Raw genomic sequence first — 19,001 nt, 5'->3', positions numbered from 1 at the left:
CTGCTCCGTGGGGTACTGTGGCTGTGTCCATTGCTTTCTGTTTCTCTCCCACCTCTTCTGGTGATTTCTATTCAACACAGTCTCTGCTTGTCAGGCGCACCATAGTTCCCAGACTCCCCAAGCTCCTACCCCGCCTCCCTCTCTCTTTGTACCACTCCTGCTTATGTTACAGCCAATGTTTCCCCAAGCACTCATGCAAATACTAACACTTTTTTTGTAACGGCTTGAATTATTCACATGTTCTGCAGTTCACCCATGTGAAACATACAGTTCAGTAATTTTTAGTATATTCACAGAGTTATGCAACCATCATCCTGATCAATTTTATAACATTTTCATCACCCCAGAAAGAAGAGACCTCATGGCCATCAGCAGCACCACCTACTTCCTCCAGTCTCCACCCTAAGCCCAGGCAACCGCTAATTACTTAGTGTCTCTGTTGATTTGCCTACCCTGGACATTTCCTTAAAAAGCATATTATGCTTCTTTCACTTAGCAGATTTTCAAAATCCATCCATGTTGTAGCCCATGCCTTTAGACCCCATTCCTTTTTGCAGCTGAATAATATTCCATAGGGTGGATATACCATATTTTATTTATCTACTCATCGGTTGATGGACATCTGAGTTTTTTCCACTCTGGGGCTGTTACAAATAATGGTGCAGTGAACATTCATATACAGGTTTTTGTGTGGATGTATGTTTTCAATTCTTGGGCTTATACCTAGGCATGGGATTGCTTAATCTTATGGTAACTCTATATTTATAACTTGTAGGGACTGCCAGACTATTTCCCAAAGTTACTGCACTATTTTATATTCCTAGCAGCAAAATAGGGGGGTTCCAATTTCACATCCTCAGCAATATTTGTTATTATCTGTCTTCTTGATTGTAGCTATTCCAGTGGATGTGAAGTGATAATTCACTGTGATTATGATTTGAATTTCCTCAATGGCTAAAGATATTAATAAATTTTTATGTGCTTTTTGTCCATTTGTATGTCTTTTTTCGAGTCTATCCTTTGCCCATTTGGGTTGCTTTTCTATTATTGAATTTTAAAAGTTCTTTATATCCTCTACACATATAACAGGTATATGACTTCCAGATAGTCTCTCCCATCCTGTGGGTTGTCTTTTACTTTCTTGATGCTGTTTTTTGAAGTAACAAAAGTTTTACATTTAATTTTGATAGTGTCTATTAATAGCTAATAAAATCAAATATATGTTTATCTATTTTTTCTTTCACTGCTTGTCCTTTTGATGTCATTATGTATTCCAAAGTCACAAAGATTTACTCTTGTGTTTTCTTCTAAGAGTTTTATTGTTGTAGCTGTTGCATTTAGGTCTTTGGTCCATTTTGAGTTAATTTGTTGTGTGGTATGAGGTCAAAGTCTACCTTCGTTCTTTTGCATGTGGATACCCAGTTGTCCAGCACCATTTGTTGGAAAGCGTATCCTTTCCCCCTTGAATTGTCTTGGTGCCCTTATCAAAAATCAATTGACCGGGGCGCCTGGGTAGCTCAGTCGGTTAAGCGTCCAACTTCAGCTCAGGTCATGATCTCACGGTCCATGAGTTCGAGCCCCGAGTCGGGCTCTGTGCTGACAGCTCAGAGCCTGGAGCCCGTTTCAGATTCTGTGTCTCCCTCCCTCTCTGCCCCTCCCCTGTTCATGCTGTGTCTCTCTCTGTGTCACAAATAAATAAACGTTAAAAAAAAATTTAAAAAAATCAATTGACCATAAATGTGAGTTTATTTTTAGATTTTCAATTCTGTTCCATATCTTGATACCACTACCATACTGTTTTAATTATTACTGTAGCTTTGTAGTAAGTTTTGAAATTGGGAGATGTGTGTCCCTGGTTTTGTTCTTTTTTAGGGATGTTTTGAATTTCTGTATGAATTTTAGAATCAGCTTGTCAGTTTCTTCCCAGACACCAGCTGGGATTTTGATCGGGATTACATTAGATCTGTATCAATTCAGGGAAGATTGCCATCTTAACAATATTAAGTCTTTCAATCTGTGAAGATGAGAGATCTTTCCATTTATTTGGGTCTTTAATTTTTGTGACAATGTTTTACAGTTTTTGGAGTATACATTTTACACTTCTATTTTGCTAAAGTTATTCCTAAATATTATATTATTTTTGATGCTGTTGTAAATAGAATTATTTTTTATTTCATTTTTTTGATTGTGCATTGCTAATGTATAGAGATATAATTGATGTTTGTGTGTTGATCCTATATCTCGCAACCTTGCTGAACATGTTTATTCATTGTAATCGTTTTTTAGTGGATTTTGTATGTAGAATTTGCCAAATTACCCTGGCTAGGACCTCTAGTACAATGTTGAATAGAAATGGAGAGAGTAGACATCCTTGTCTTCTTCCTAATTTTCGGGGGGAAAGTATTCAGTCTTTTACCATTAAGTCTGATATTAGCCATGGGATTTTTTGAGCTGTCCATTATCTCGTTGAGGAAGTTCCCTTCTGTTCCTAGTCTGTTGAATGTTTTTGTTGTGAAAGAGTATGAGATTTTTGTCAAATGCTTTTTCTGCATGTACTGAGGTGATCCTGTGGGACTTGTCCTTTATTCCATGATATGGCTTATCACATTAATTTATTTTTTAAATGTTTATTCATTTTTGAGAGAGAGTGACACACACACACACAGCGTGAGCGGGGGAGGGGCAGAGAGAGACACAGAATCTGAAGCAGGTTCCAGGTTTTGAGCTGACAGCACAGAGCCCAATGGAGGGCTGGAACCCACGGACTGTGAGATCATGACCTGAGCCGAAGTCCGACATTTAACCGACGGAGCCACCCAGGTGCCCCACATTAATTGATTTGGGGATGTTGGTGTTAAACCAGTCTTCCATTCCTGGGATAAGTCTCACTTTGTCATGATACATAATCTTTTTTCTATGTTGCTGGATTTGGTTTTGTTGGGAAACTTTTATTGAGTACTCTCTACCTTACCAAGCTGTTTACATGGATTATTGTGCTTTTGTTTTTCAAAGTCTATGAGGTAGGAACTGTTATTATTCCTCGTATCAGAGGTGAAGAAGATGAGGCTCAGAAATGTGCTGTCATCTTCCCAAAATCACACAGCCAATAGTGGCAGACAGGATTCTAACCAGTTCACCATCCCACTCTCACGTGATAAACCACCTCTCACGAACGTTATCGATGCTGGACATGAGATGATTTCCAGATGACATCCGTTGTTTTCATTGTTTTTAGTTTCCCTCTGTTTATGGCAAGTGATACTGGTTCTCTATTAGTGGTTGTAATATGAGCTTCCTTCTAATATATAGAGTAAAAGTGAAAAGTCTTTTTAAAAAAATATTAAGTAAATAATTGTACAGGCTTATATAGGGCATGACTGCATATTCCATTTAAATTATCTGTGTTATCAGTAGGGAAGGAGAAGGAATGGGAAAACTAGAAATGAAGATATGGCCAATTCAGGTCATGTCATTTTGCCAATGTTGTCAGGGGATTCAGGTATGCTCATGCATTCTCTCATCCCATAATTCCTCAGTGCTTAATCTGTCTTCAGCACTCTGCTAAGGTCTCTGAGGTTTTCAGAGATGGGTGAGAAATGGTCTCTAACCTCATGAAGCTTACACATGCATGCATCATTCCACCCTAGGGAGGGCATATATGTTTTCTCTCATGGGTGAACACAGATTGGTTGCTACTGGCCCCCTGGAGTTCTGTATTTCATGAGAAGGATTCTGAGGCTGCCTGTGAACTCTGAGAAATAAAGACATTATCAATTAGTAACAGTTGCCCTGACATGGGAAGAGGAAGTATCTGTACTCGTGACCCTTCTCAGGCAGAAAGCATCACAAGGGAGGTACTGCTGATGTACCTAGGAGTGGAATTGTTGGGTCACATGGCTACTCTAGGTTTTAAAATTTGAGGAACTGCCACACTCTTTCCCAAGTGCTGCACTAGTTTATATTCCTACCAGCAATGTATGAGGGTTCGGATTTCACCGCCTCACCAACGCTTAAGAAGTCCTGGGAGTTCCAGGGAAGGAAGGAACAATCATGTGGTAGAGGGAGAGACCTTGAAGGGTGAGTGAAATCAAGGTCATATGGTGATAGAAGGAAGAGAGTTAATTTCATAGATAAGTGTTTACAAAATATTGAAGCTTTTCACTTTAAGTGCTCAAATGTTAAATATTTGAACCATCAAAATGGAGTTCTTTCTAAAATATAAACAGGTTTTTTTTTCCTATTTATATTCCTTTTTCTGCTCCCCCACTTTTAAAATCCTGGTATCTTGGACATAGCAATGCAATTCTTGATGTTTTGGGCTCAATGGCCAATCTACTCATTGAATAAATCTTTATGTAGCTGCAAGGGTGTGCTTCATACTGTACTGGGAAGCTGGGTGTGAGTTAGACACAGCTCCTGCCCTCGGGGAATTTTTCATTTAGGGCAAGGAGAGAAAATGTGATAAAATGTGTAATAAAGCATTATGGATGCCCTGAAAGTAGGGACACGCTGGGTTTAATGAGGGCCAAAGGAGAAAGTGAATTCCGATAGGGGGTAGGAGAGTCAGAAAGGCCCCTTAAGGAGGTAACCATTCCTTTCAGTCTCCTCCAGCACTAGGATCATTCTGGCAGTGTATGAGGTATTTGGTGACTTCTGTGTACTGTGATATTGATGATGCTTCTATAGGCTATTGAAATATATAGAGTTCTGGGGCGCCTGGGTGACTCAGTCGGTTCAGTGACCAACTTCCGCTCAGGTCATGATCTCACAGCTCGTGAGTTCCAGCCCCGCATCAGGCTCTGTGCTGACAGCTCAGAGCTTGGAGCCTGCTTTGGATTCTGTCTGTCTCTCTCTCTCTCTCTCTCTCTCTCTGCCCCTAACCCACTTGCATTCTGTCTCTGTCTCTGTCAAAAATAAACATTTAAAAAAATTTAAAAAGTATATAGAGAGAGTTTTGCTTCTGTATGTGGCCCAGATTCCCACACCTGTGTGGTCCCTCCTCATCCTGCATAGCTCTGCCTCTCCCTTCCCTCTACCACTGTGAGGCTTCTTGCTCTCAGCATTGTGGCCTCGCTCATGGCTTTATTTTATCCACAGGCAATACACTAAAAGTGCTGTGATGGGGGTTGGAGCCACAAGGTTTGACCACTGGATAAGTGCAGTGTTCTTCTAAAACTCTTCCCTTCCAGCCTCTTCAGGATAAGCCACACAGTCCATTTTGGTGCCATCTATGGAAATCCTGTAAAGTGTGCACAGGTGATTGTGTCCCTGCTTGGCCCCCACACCTGTGAAGAAGCTGACTCTGGCCTGTGAAAGGGTCTCAGCCGCAGGGGAAATACTGACCTGTGGAGCCACATCCTGTCACAGCAAACTTGGGTGCCCCACACAGTCCCCAACACACTTAGCATACACTCATGATGGAAGAGCAGGCTACACTCCAGATTCCTTCTTTGAATTTTCCTTGCTCCGTGAAATGCTGCTCAAGAATATATTTTTTAAGGGGGACAGTCTAAGCCTCCTTTTTATATTTTTATATTTATTTACATATTTACTTATATAATATCTAAATATAAATATACATATATTTATAATTCTTTGAAATTATGTATTGTTTGCTTTCTTTTTTTAAAAATTTTTTTAATGTTTATTTATTTTTGAGAGAGGGAGAGAGACAGAGCGTGAGTGGGGGAAGGGCAGAGAGAGAGGGAGACACAGAATCCAGAGCAGGCTCCAGGCTCTGAGCTGTCAGTGCAGAGCCCGATGTGGGGCTGGAACTCACAGACTGCGAGATCATGACCTGAGCTGAAGTCGGACACTCAACTGACTGAGCCACCCAGGCACCCCTGTGTTGTTTGCTTTCTAACTGGATAGATTTTCAGGGAAAATATTTCCTGGCCTTTTGATATTTATGAGACCCAAAGGTGACAGTTCCCTAATCTTTCTGGGTTGGCAGAATCTTGTTCTTCTTGAGCAGAGAAAAAGCAGCCAAACTGCAGCCAAAGGAAAGTCCTTGGTATGCCTTTTATAAAGGCACAAAAGTAGGTGTGGTCTAGAAGAAAGGGCACAGAACTGGGAGTCAAGATATCCCCTTTCTGCTCTAGCTCAGCCACCAGCTGACCACATGACCTTGAAAGACCGTTTTCACTTCTCAGTAACACCGGGCCCTCCTTAGAAAAACAGCAAAAGCAACACCTGTCCTCTCGAAACTGCAGGGTAGTTGTGACTGAGGAAATCAGTATGAAAGACCTATAGAGTTGCGATGTTGGGAGTGGAGATAATAATAATGCCCTCTTTTCTTACAGAATTGTTGCAAAATTTGATCCATCCATTCACTCTGTTTAAAAAGAGGCCACCCACCTGCTGACATTTACTCTGTGCCTGCTTTGGGCAGCATTCCACATCCTGTAATGTTATATAACCCTCAGAGTAAGTCACTGAGGGCAGGGACTGTTGTTAAGTATCACCCTTTTACAGGTAAGGAAACCGAGGCTTGAGAGGTTAAGTAATATGCTTATGGTCATATAGCTAGTAAATGGCAGATGATGGATTTGAACCCGCAGCTCAAGCGCAACTGCTATACTTAGCCTGGTATTCCGCTTCAGTAAAAATATCTTCCTATGTTTTCCTTTCCCTTCCAGAAAGTCAAATAGAAAATGACAGTGCAACTCTTTCGCTTACAGAGTAGCAGGGTTTAGGGTGTGGTTAGTCAGAACCTGCATTCCCAAAGCCAGGTTCTCCTGGCACCCACTCGGCCTTCGCCCACCCCTCCTGCCCGGCGTCCATCGGTCATCCCAGCCCTGGTGCCCCCAAAGCCCTTCTCAGAAGCAGATGGCCCGTGAGACCAGTGTTCTTACTTCTCGGTGAAACCAGGCCACTGTGTTTGAGCTTGTTAGAAAGATGCTGAGTTTAAATCTGCCATGAATACCTCACCCTGGGAGGTGGTAGCTGTGTGTGGTAAGTGATGCTCCCAGAACGCAGTTAATTTTTAAGTATTTTTATTAATTTCTCTTCCAAAGTAGCAAAAGAGTCACATGTTCATTGACTGACTATGAAGAATTATTCTCACTTAGAAGATTGCATAATAGGACACTTGAGCCAGAAAACAAGTACTTATTTTCACGTATACATGTTAAAATTTCCAGAATGTTTCCTCTTTCTTTTTTTTTTTTTTAATGTTTATTTATTTTTGAGAGAAAGAGTCAGGGCATGAGCCGGGGAGGGGAAGAGAGAGAGAGAGAGAGGGAGACACAGAATCTGAAGCAAGCTTAAGCTCCTGGCTGTCAGCACAGACCCTGACATGGAGCTCAAACTCACAAACTTTGGGATCATGACCTGAGCTGAAGTTGGATGTTCCACCGACTGAGCCACCCAGGCACCTCAAGAATGTTTTTTTCTTTCTGACTGATGTGGATGGAGTTGGCAGTGACTTATAGCGGTTGAGTTAAAAATGTCTGATTTCCGGGGTGCCTGGCTGGTTCAGTGGGTTGAGCGTCCAACTTCAGGTCAGGTCATGATCTCACGGTTCATGGGTTCAAGCCCCACATCGGGCTGTGTGTTGACAGCTCAGAGCCTGAAACCTGCTTCAGAATCTGTCTCCCTCTCTCTCTGTCCCTCCCAGACTCGTGCTCACTCTCTTTCTCTCAAAAATAATAAACATTTAAAAGAAAATGTCTGATTTCCTCCTCCCTTGGGCAGTGAATGATCTGCAAACAAACCCAGGAATCCAGTAGAGAAGTTTCATTTAGAAGGAGAAAAGAAAGGTTGCATTAACTGAAATAAAGACTCCTAATTCACTGGCTTGTAGGCTGGTCATTTGCTGATTCTCTTCAAGGGAAGTGCAGGCATCTTACTGTGTTAAAGGGAAAGCCTTAGGGATTATTCTAGTAGGTGAGTTATTGTGAAGCCTGTGAAAAGTCCAGAAGAAATGCAGGTTGCATGAGAAAGATGAAGGGAAAGACCATGGCAAGTAGGAGTCAGGGAAGGTGAAAGAAGAGACGATGGATGAGAGCTGGTAGTGTATATACACTGAGCCTGAAGTTTCCGTGAAAAATTACAAACTTCTGTAAAATTGGATACAAAAATATAATAAATCCCTGTGTAAGCATCACATAGCATTACCAATTATTCACTCACGGCCAGTTTTGTTTCTTCTGTTGTTACTCACGTCCTCCTCCTCTAGTATTATTTGGAAGCAAACCCCTGTATCATTTTATCCGTATTTTAGTAGGCATTTCTAGGCGATAACTCTTTTCAAATACAACCTTGATGTTATATCTCAAAAATAATAACACTATTTCCTTAATGTTATCAGATGCCCAGTTACTAGTAAATTTTCTAATTCCCTCAGAAATGGTTTTCTTATGGTGGATTGTTTGAAAGAGGATCCAAATAAGGTGACAGACACACTGCGATAGTCTGATAATGGGCTATAGCTTCCCTTCCATGTCTTTTTTTCCCCCCATGGAATTTATTTGCTGAAGACACTGAGTCATTTGTCCTGCAGAGTTTCCCATAGATTGTATTTTACTATTTATATCACTGTGGTGATATATCAATGTAGTGATATTCTAAGATGTTTTTCTGTCCTATACATTTCTTGTGAATGAGTGTCAAAGGCTTGATTAGACTCCAGCGTTTCACTTTGGGTCCAGCGTTTTTCATAAGATGATGGTATGGTTTTCCGTCAGGAGGCACCTAATGTCTCATTGTCTTTTAATTTAGTGATGTTAGCAGTTGATGATCAATCAGTGCCTCTCTCCATTTTAGGGGCTGCAATTTGGTTATCCAGTGGTCGGTTTGTATAGGAAAAGCACATTAAATACTTGCCTTTTTCCTTTTATTTACCTACTTTCAACACAAAGTTTGGTTCACTGGCATCTTCCAACAATAACAAAGTAATAAAAACCAAGATGTTATTAGGTATCTTTAGGATCTCATGGATTTAGACATATTTGACACTGCTTCAGGTGCATTGAGTTATGCTAACTGATGCACAGTGTCCCATCCTCGGCCAGCAGAAGCTGCCTCAGGTTGGCTCCTGGGTCCCTCAGACATAGGCATAGATAGAGAGCTGCTTCCTTGCTTTCTGCTGCGACAACTTGTTCTAAGCCTTTCTTACACATTTCCTGTCCCAGACCTGGACTGAGCTGTTTCTCCAAGGAGCATTGATGTTTTTAGCAGGAAATGGTATTTGCAGACCACAGCCTGGCACTCAAGTTGCTCATTGCTCATGGGTTGGTCATTGTGTCTTTGTCTTTTTGGGGCACAGAACTAGGAAATAAACACACATACACATACATACAGACAGACATATGTATGTCTATTTAAAGTTAAAACACGTGATGACTTCTTATTGATAACCTCGAATTCATATTCAGGACTATTTGGTTTACGTGGTCTTATATCTCTTTCTCTCACATCAGGAATGCCAGTTCTCAACACCACCAGGGATGATAGAGCATTCCATAATTACTAATTTATTTTACCTCACACTGCATTCGGACATTCTCACTGCAACAGCACACCAGTATAATTAGTGGAAAAAAGCTCGAGATATTTTTTACAACACTTCATTGTTTTTAGAGTATCTCCTACCAGAAATGTAGGCTCAAATTTCTGAATTTTTAAAATCACTTGGAATAGGTCCTTTCTGTATAGTTATGGCAACAACTAATATAAATATACCTTCATTTGTTTTATTTTACTTTGGCGCGGGGTGACAGTTGCTTTTTAAATTTAAATTTTATTTTAAATTATATAAAATATATGGTTTCACAGTCAAATCTACAAAACAAGGTATATTCAAAGAATTCTAGCCTCTATCCCCAACTTCTTAACCATGTTCCTGCTTATCGCTCTTCCCCATAGGTAGCCACTTTTTAAAATCAGATGGTTTATCCTTCCATTGTTTGTTTGTTTAATATTTGTGTGTGTATATGCATCACTGATTTCTTATATAAATGACAGTATACTGTATACACCATATCCTGGAGATGACCCCACAGTTGTGGGTAAGATAGATTCCTCATTCCTTTTACTGTTGCCTAGTACCTTACTGTGTGACTGTATCATAGTCTGTTCAGACAGTCTTCTGTTGAGGGACATTTTCATTTTCCAGTCTTTTGCTATTACAGGCAGTTTTGCAGTGAATAGCCTTGTGCATATGCCTTTTTGCGCTTTTATCAAAGTGTCTTTGGGATAGTTTCCTAGAAGTGGGATTGCTGGTCAAAGAATAAAATGCTCATATAAGTTTGTTAGATATTGCCAGATTTCCTTCCTTGTGCCATTTTACAGAAGTACATGTCAACAAGTATATGTCGTCAGACTTACGGGGTTTTGCCAAATCTGTCAGTGAGATACGGTATCTCCATGTAGTCTGGACTTCTCTTACTATAAGATAGGGCTATTTTTTTTTAATACCATCTTTCAGGTCCTAGGAATGGAGCCCAGGCATTTTATTATTAAGAAGCTGTTCCTTCGGTTCTTTGGCACAAGCAGAATCCAGAACCATCGAGGCATAGTGTTTGAAAAGATCGAGCACAGAGGCTGGTGTGAGATCGATCTTCATCAGGATGAGTAGCCTTGCAATGTTAAGTCTGAGCGCTTGGAAGGCAGCACAAAATCTGGAGCTGGAGAAACCTGGGTTCCAACCCCAGCTCCACACTCACCAGCACTTGACCTTGTGAAATTACTTAAATTCTGAGCTTCTTTTGACTCTTCTGTAAAATGGGAATAATCATAGCACCTACTTTTATAGGGTTGATGCAAGATTCAAATAGTGGAGTGCTTGGCAGAGTGTAAGGGCTAAAGAAATATTATTATTATTATTATTTGAGTGAAGAGAATTATTAGGGCTTTGGAACTTGTAGATCATTATGCTCTATAAAGTTACTAATCCCTCCTATAAAATGAACTTAATACTAATGTAAGAGGGGCACCTGGGTGGCTTAGTCGGTTAAGCGTCTGACTCTAGATTTCAGCTCAGGCCTTGATCTCATGGTTCGTGAGCTTGAGCCCCATGCTGGACTCTCTACTCTATAGTCTGCTTGGGATTTCTCTCTCTCTCCTTCTCTCCCTGCGTCTCCCCTGCTCGTGCTCTCGTGGGCACACATGCTCTCTCTCTCTCAAAATAAATAAACTAAAAAAAAAATACTAATGTAAGAAAGAAGACAATTTTTTGCATGTGGATTGGCAAGTGGTTTGCTGTGGATGCCACACTTAGAATTCAGGGGAGAGAATAGGAAGAAGCGTAAGTATGGAGAGGACCTGAAACCAACCTCATGAGGCCAAGCGCCTCCAGAGGACAGAGGGGAAGTCACATCTGAGCTCCCTGTGCCCTCACTGGATGTGGCCTTCGCTGTTGCCAGGCTGCACGGCAGGGCGGTGTGTTAGAAAACTCAGTGAAATGGAAGCTTGTGTAGCTGCTCAGCCCTGACCTGCTCCCCCAGCTGTGGGCCTGAAGGAGACGCCAGTGTGGGGCAGCACGCCCTTGGTTACACTCTGCAGCTGGTCAGCATCTCACAGCCCCTGGACCGCCCCCCCTGTCATGTGGGTGGTCCTTTCCGCCCTGGTCTCGGACAGTTCATTTCCTAATGAACTTCCAGCCACTAAGCCCCACTCACACTTGTCTGGGACTGGGGAGGGAAAGGGAGGGCTGCAGGCCTATCAACACAGTGGGCTTTCTCTTTGTTTTCCCTTTCAAGTGTGCTAAAGGGTCAGCTCATTATTAATATCAATCTTCTTAGTAAACTCAGTCTTTAGACTTTTATTCATATGGTCTACTCAGTTTTGGTTTGCTCTGTACTTTGCTTCTTTTATTTCTGCTTTTGTAATGAGCGGTCCCGGCATTCTCATTTCTTTGGGTTGATTTTTATTCTTTCTTTAGATTTTGGAGTGAAAATTAGGTTCTTTTAGTTTCACTGTTTTATTTTCTACTAAATGCATTTAAGGCATTTATTTATGCTCAATTCTAAATGTTGTATGGTTCTATTTGAATTCCTTTTTAGGTATGAGTAGCCTGGAAGTATGTTTTTATAAATTATCATAGGTATGGGAGGTTTTTTGGCTATGATTTGCATTATCGATTTCTAATTGTATTGCACTCTACTTAGTGAATGTGACGTCTAAGACATCATGTTTGGGGAAACTCATGAGAACCTATTTTATGGCCTAAGTCATGATCTTTTTTTTATCAGTGTTTTACGTATGCTTTTAAAAAATGAGTATTCTGTTTGCTGGGTGCTGAGTTCTTAAAATAGTAGTTAGCTCGAGTTGGGTAACTGTTGTTCAGATCCCCATCAGCTGCACTGCCTTGTGAAGCTCTCATCAAAGCCAGTGAGCTCTGCCAGGGCCCAAGACACGGAAATGTCCGTTTAGGGCTTTTTGTTTGGAGTGCCTCACAAAACATCCCCAGGCCAAGGAAGACCATGGCTCTTTGTGTTTGCAAGTAAGGTTAAATTTGCTGGAGTCTGAATCCTTGTAGTCCCAGCTTAATGAGCTTGTAAAACCTAGGCCCTGGTTTCAGGTTGATAATCGTGGCTGTTTCCCTCATGGGTATTTGTGCTGTGTGGTTATTTAGGAGTGAAACGGATACAAATCCTCCCGAAGACCAGAGCTGGGGGCTGGCCAAGGCCCACGTCTAGCATCAGGCACTATGTGAGGCCCTTTGCCCTTAGCGTGGTTGTGTGGGTGCTACATATAGTTGCTCTGAGTCTTGTTTCTTCATCAGTCACGCAGCTGCCTTACCACCTGCCATGTTGACCACAGAGGGTTGTGGTGAGGCTTAGTCCAGACAATAGACATAAAAAAGTACCCTGTAAACTGTAAAGAGATCCTCAAATATCAGGCACGGGTTGCAGGCACCTTGTGAAGAGGTAGCAAGTGAAAGTGGTCTCAATGCATGTAAATAAACCCCCTTTGTTCTTTGGAAGGAGGCTGAACCGGGTGAGACTGTTCTCACCTCTGACACCCCTGACACCCCTGCACCCCTGACATTCCTGACATTCTCCACCCTATCTTCTCTCCCTTTCCTTCAGTGCAGAATACACAAACTGCAGCCATGACCACCCACGTCACCCTGGAAGATGCCCTGTCCAACGTGGACCTGCTGGAAGAGCTGCCCCTCCCCGACCAGCAGCCATGCATCGAGCCGCCACCTTCCTCCATCATGTACCAGGTCAGTCTCCCAGAGCACCGGGGAGTTCAGAACTCCGGATCCCCTCGGTGGGTGTGCCCTGAAGGCATAGGGAAGGCGGAGGTCTGCATCTGGAAGGTGAAAGGTCCTGAGCTGATGGAGTCCCTTGTGCCCTGGTGGAGCTGAGTATGAGGAATAGATTAGCTAGTAAACGAATACCAGGACTATTTCAACTCCCCAGGGAAGGCTTGTTGATCTGCTCTGACCCCAAATACCTTCCCGGCTGTTCTTGCTGCAGCATCAACCAAGGTTTCGGCAGCTCTGATCTCATGAATTAAATATTACAATTTAGAAACCTCTAGAGCCTGCCTGGGTAATTACTTTTCCTTCATGTATGTGAGAAGAGCTCTTCAGCTCCCCACAGCAGCTAATGGCTCAGGGAAGTCGCTCACCATTGTTTGCTTTTGCCTGAGAGAGGGGAGCTTGAGATAAACTATATCAGATTGTTCAAAACCGTAACCCCCCAGGGTGTGACTGGAAGGGCATCAGGGGAGCCAGAGTGAGCCTTGCAAATAGCCCCTTGTCTGGGCATGTTGGGCGAGTATGCCACGTTAGGAAAGAACAAGTTAATATAAAATTTTTAGCTGTGTTTGACCTTTTCTAGTTCTGGGGCTGCTAAATGAGACTAAATATGAATGCATAATATATTTGTAATTTCATTCAGTAGTTAGATTTTATCAAGCACATTCCTAAAGGTTCAAGTTACAAACTTGGCTCGTTCACGTCTTCTAACCCAGGTTAAATTTTTAATTATGTGCATATCTTTTTATTACAAGCAATACAGAAAAGTATAACAAATAAAAATTTCCCTCTATGACTATACACACACACAGCCCTTTTTACTATACTTATAAGTATGTATTATGTATAGATCTAGATGTTTTTAACCAAAAGGGAACCATACGGTAGATAATTGCTCTGTGGTTTGGCTTTTTGAACTTGAAATCTATTATGGATACTTTTCCATAACAGTACTACAATGCTATCATTTTGTTTTTAACCACCACATAGTACTTATAAGTGCATCGTATAGATATACTATTATTGATTTAGCCTTTTGCTGTTAATGGATGTTGGGATGGTTTCCAGTTTTTTCTATCAGAAAAAAAAAATGTTGCAGTTATTATCCTTGTACATACGTATCTGCAGCCTCAGGTAAGTATGTTGGCAACTGCTGGGTGAAAACGATGCGCATCTTAACTTTTCACAGCTCTTTAGGATTATGTAGTTTAAGCATTTGCTTCCAAGCCTCAGCTGGGTGAATCTGGTTAACTACCAATGGGAAGAAGCAGATCCGGGCCCTGTTTAGCCAGCTCCTGCCCAGTGTGAGTCAGAGTTGGATTTTCTCAGGGGAAGATCAAAGCATGATGTAGAGATAGGTTTCCACAGAGTCTGGTGGCATTTTTTGGCGGTGGGGTTCCCTGGACACCCAGCCGCCTTGGACTTGTTTTCCAACCAACAAATGTTTCTTCCTCTAATTCCTACAGGCTAACTTTGACACAAACTTTGAGGACAGGAATGCATTTGTCACAGGAATTGCAAGGTACATTGAGCAGGCTACGGTCCATTCCAGCATGGTAAGTCGCTGTGACCCTGCCAGCACAGGAGGGGCAAGTGCTCAGCTATTCCTCGAGCTGCCTGCCTCAGTCAGACCCTTCTCCAGAAGCCTGTTCCCCTGCGCTTCCCCACCCCCTCCCAGTGCCTGGGGCACAATGTTCCCCTGTCTTCTAACCCTGCAAATCCTACTCACAGGAGGGCCCAATTTGATCCCACTCCATCCCTGAACTTCTGTAGCTTTTTGAATCAGCATATCATTAGATCTTGCCTTACCTTATACTTTATAGATTACTGGCTGTGTGGCAGTTTGTCTCTTGACCAAAGCAAAAGTTTTCTCAAAAGAGAGAGAGAGAGAGAGAGAGAGAGAGAGAGAGAGAGAGAGATGGTGTCTGTAGAATAACATATTATTGACTCAAGGAAGGTGGTGGCCTAAATCATTCACAAGCGGCATCAATGGTCTGATGGGTCCATATGTGACCCATCTGTGAGGGATCACTCACTTCCCTCTTGGGCTTTCATTGATTTTATTCTAACACAGCACCAGAATTTGAAGAATTCCAGAATCCTCATGCAGCTCAGTGGACCTCTCTCACTGTATCAGTTATATGCTAAAAGTCTTGCCTGACCATACCCAGCCCCATTCGTGCAACAAATATTGTGCACCTGGTACCTGCAGAGACTGTGCTAAATGAGGGGATATGCAAGGTCAGAGAGGGGCCAGTCTTGATTCTCAATGAGGCAAGTGGGATATAGACAAGTTTACCATTTATTGAACACTTTCTGTGCAGATATTTTATTTACATTTTTTTACATTCCAGTGTAGATAACATACGGTGTTATATTAGTTTCAAGTGTACAATGTAGTGATTCAGCAGTTCCGCATATTACCCAGCATTCCTCATACGTGTGCTTTTAATCTCCTTCTCCTATTTCACCCCCCCCCCCCCCCCCCCCCCTTGGCATCTCCTCTCTGCTAACTATCAGTTTGCTCTCTATAGTTACGAGTCTCTTTTTTGGCTTCTCTCTTTTTTTTCCTTTGTTCATTTGTTTTATTTCTTAAATTCCACAAATAAATGAAATCATACGGTATTTGTTTTTCTCTGACTTATTTTACTTAGTAGTATTCTCCCTAGATCCATCCATGGCAAGATTACAAATGGCAAGATTTTGTTCTTTTTTTTTTTAAAGATTTATTTTGTTTTTAGAGAGAGAGAGAGGGAGGGAGAGCGAGCATGAGTCGGGGGAGGGACAGAGCAGGGAGAGAGAGAGAGAATCTGAAACTGAGCATGGAGCCTGACACGGGGCTCAATCCCATGACCCTGGAATCATGACCTGAGCCAAAATCAAGAGTGGGATGCTCAACCGACTGAGCCACCCAAGTGCCCCTTTTTGTTTTTTATGGCTGAATAATATTCCTTGTCACTGTGTGTTTGTGTGTGTGTGTACACATGCCACATTTTTATCCATTCATCTATCAATGGACACTTAAGTTGCTTCCATATTTTGGCTATTGTAAATAATGCTGCAATAAATTTATAGAGGTGTATATATCCTTTGGAATTATTGTCCTCATATTCTTTGGGAAAATACCCAGCAGTGTGATTACTGGATCATATAGTATTTCTTTTTTTGATTTTGTCTTCCACAGTGGCTGCACCAGTTTGCATTCCCACCAACAGTCCATGAGGGTTCCTTTTTCTTCACATCTTCACCAACACTTGTCGTTTCTTGTGTTTTTGATTTTAGCCATTCTGACAGGTGTGAGGTGATATCTCATTGTGGTTTTAATTTGCATTTCCTTGATGATCCGTGAGGTTGAGCATCTTTTCATGTGTCTGTTGGCCATCTGTATGTCTTCTTTGGAGAAATGTCTGTTCATGTCTTCTCTGTGCAGATATTTTAAATGCACTGTTTGAATTAGTTCTCACCCCACTCTGTGAGACAAGTTTTATTACAATATCCATTTTACAAACAGGAAAAGCTAAAATTCAGAAAAGTTAAGTAACTTACTCAAGGTCCTGCCACTAACAAGTGACATTGCCAAATGCATGTCTGTCTGTCTACCAAACCTGTGCTCTAGATTAGTCTGTGTAGACAAATAGAAATGCACAAAGTTAAAGGTAAATGATACGGTAGAAGTTCCAACCTCTCTGTTTTTGAAGGGTCCTTGAGAGGGTCAGAGAAAGCTTGATGAACGAAGGGGCTTTTGAGTAGGCCTTGTATACTCTATGCACACACACACACACACACACACACACACACACAAAGTGCACACACACATATGTTAACCATACACGTGATTTAAAATGTATAAGATATTCTCGCGGGGTGCCTGGGTGGCGCAGTCGGTTAAGCGTCCGACTTCAGCCAGGTCACGATCTCGCATGGGTTCGAGCCCCACGTCAGGCTCTGGGCTGATGGCTCGGAGCCTGGAGCCTGTTTCCGATTCTGTGTCTCCCTCTCTCTCTGCCCCTCCCCCGTTCATGCTCTGTCTCTCTCTGTCCCAAAAATAAATAAAAAACGTTGAAAAAAATAAAAAAAAATAAAAAATAAATAAAATGTATAAGATATTCTCATACATAGTATCACTGGAGCCTTATAACAGTCTATGACTTGCAAAGGGAGCATTTATATTCACTTTTGAGATGAAAAAAACAGACCTAGGGAAGTTAACAAGCTCATGATCCTGCAACTAGTAAATCACAGGATTGAAACTGGAATTCAAGACTTAGGATTCCCAGTCTGATCTCCTTCCATGCAACTCTGCTGTCCCACATAGTTAGAGGTTTCTCTGTGAGAGATGAGATAGGGAGGGCACACTAGGTTATGGAACCAGCATGAGCAAAGGCACAGAGACAAAAATGTTCAGAGATTTCCTGGGTTAGGGTTTCTCTTTGTGTGCACATGCATGCTATCTCTTTCTGTATCCTAATTTCCTTTTCTGGACTACACACTGGAATTGCCTCGAGAGCATTAAAAAAAATACCAGTGCCTGGGCCCCTACCCTGGAAATAATGATGTAGTTCTGGTGGAGCATGACCTGGGAATCAGGATTTCAAAGTTCTCCAGGTGACTAATTGCAGCCAGGTGATTTAGGCCAACCCTTTACCTGTAAATGAGAGATCGGTGCCATTTTCAAGGCAAAAGGTGAGCCCAAGCAGAGCCAGGACCAGAACTTAAGTCTCCTGAGGCCCCACTTAGGGCTCTTTCTACCACAGCATCCTGACCTCTGTACTCAGGCATACAAGTCTGGTTGATGGTCACCTGAACTATTCATAGGGAGCCTTGTTTGCTGCCCTGTTCCCAGCACATAGCACAGAGCCTGGGACCTGCAGGTGCTCAGTAAAGCACTCAGTGAGTGAAAGTTGGAATCCTCACCCTGCTGGTGGGCAATTTGGTTCTAATAAGTAAATACATGTTCCCTGTGTTACTGTCATTTCCCTTTTTTGACATCTGTTCTGAAGCAAGAGAGTAGCAGACCCGCAGGCTTGATCTTGGTTTTCTTCGGTCTCAAGGACAACGTGTTATTGATTTTTAAAGTTCTCCAAATTAAGAATTGAAAGTATGACTCGTCAGTGACATTTGCTGTTGAAAACAAAACTACAGTAAGTAATAAACTCCAAATTAAATCTGATCTTGCGCTAGGGAGATGTTATGAAATAGATGCGATACATGGAATAAAAAAATCAGTAAAGGTTCATTTTCATATCAGTGTGAACATTTACAAGAGAGCTGGTCTAGTAATACTTCTTTATTTCTTTTGTGAACGTCATATAGCGTAAAATTCACAATGTCATATAACTGTCACCACCATTTAATTTCTGCAGCACTAAAAGAAACCCCAGGCCCATTAGCAGTCTCTCCCAATTCCTGTCTCTCCCCAGCCCCTGGCAAACACCACTCTACTTTCTCTTGCTACGGATTTGTCTGTTCTGAGCATTTCATCTAAACGGGTCATGACACATGTGGCCTTCTATGGCCGGCATGATGTTTTCAGAGTTGATCCGTGCTGTGGCACGGATAGGCTCTTCACTCCTGTTTATAGACAAACACTGTTCCCTTGTGTGGCTGTACCACATTTCCATGTTTTATTTATCCAGGCATCGGTGAATGGACATTTGGGTTGTTGCGCCTTCTTGATGGTTAGGACAATGCTGCCACGAACAAGTGTGCAAGTTTCTGTGTAGATATGGGAGCACCTGGGTGGCTCAGTCGGTTGAGTGTCTGACTCTTGATTTCTGCTCAGGTCATG

At 42.0% G+C, this 19,001-nt stretch overlaps 1 protein-coding gene across 5 annotated transcripts in view; it reads left to right on the top strand.

Moving 5' to 3' along the window:
* Window positions 1–19,001, top strand: part of CYFIP2 (cytoplasmic FMR1 interacting protein 2) — a 128,931-nt gene that overhangs the window by 7,828 nt on the left and 102,102 nt on the right. For 2 of the 5 annotated variants that reach the window (XM_049647895.1, XM_049647900.1), the window contains 2 exons: window positions 13,035–13,174; window positions 14,680–14,769. In XM_049647895.1, coding sequence (XP_049503852.1) covers window positions 13,058–13,174; window positions 14,680–14,769 — 207 coding nt within the window. In that variant the 5' untranslated portion in view covers window positions 13,035–13,057. Of the gene's footprint in view, window positions 1–2,182; window positions 4,078–13,034; window positions 13,175–14,679; window positions 14,770–19,001 lie in introns of those variants that run through there. The other 3 variants (XM_049647894.1, XM_049647897.1, XM_049647896.1) reach the window with 3 other exon arrangements.

The sequence above is a fragment of the Panthera uncia genome (assembly GCF_023721935.1).
Source record: "Panthera uncia isolate 11264 chromosome A1 unlocalized genomic scaffold, Puncia_PCG_1.0 HiC_scaffold_17, whole genome shotgun sequence".
Lineage (NCBI taxonomy): Eukaryota > Metazoa > Chordata > Mammalia > Carnivora > Felidae > Panthera > Panthera uncia.
This window is presented reverse-complemented; position numbering and strand designations above follow the sequence as displayed.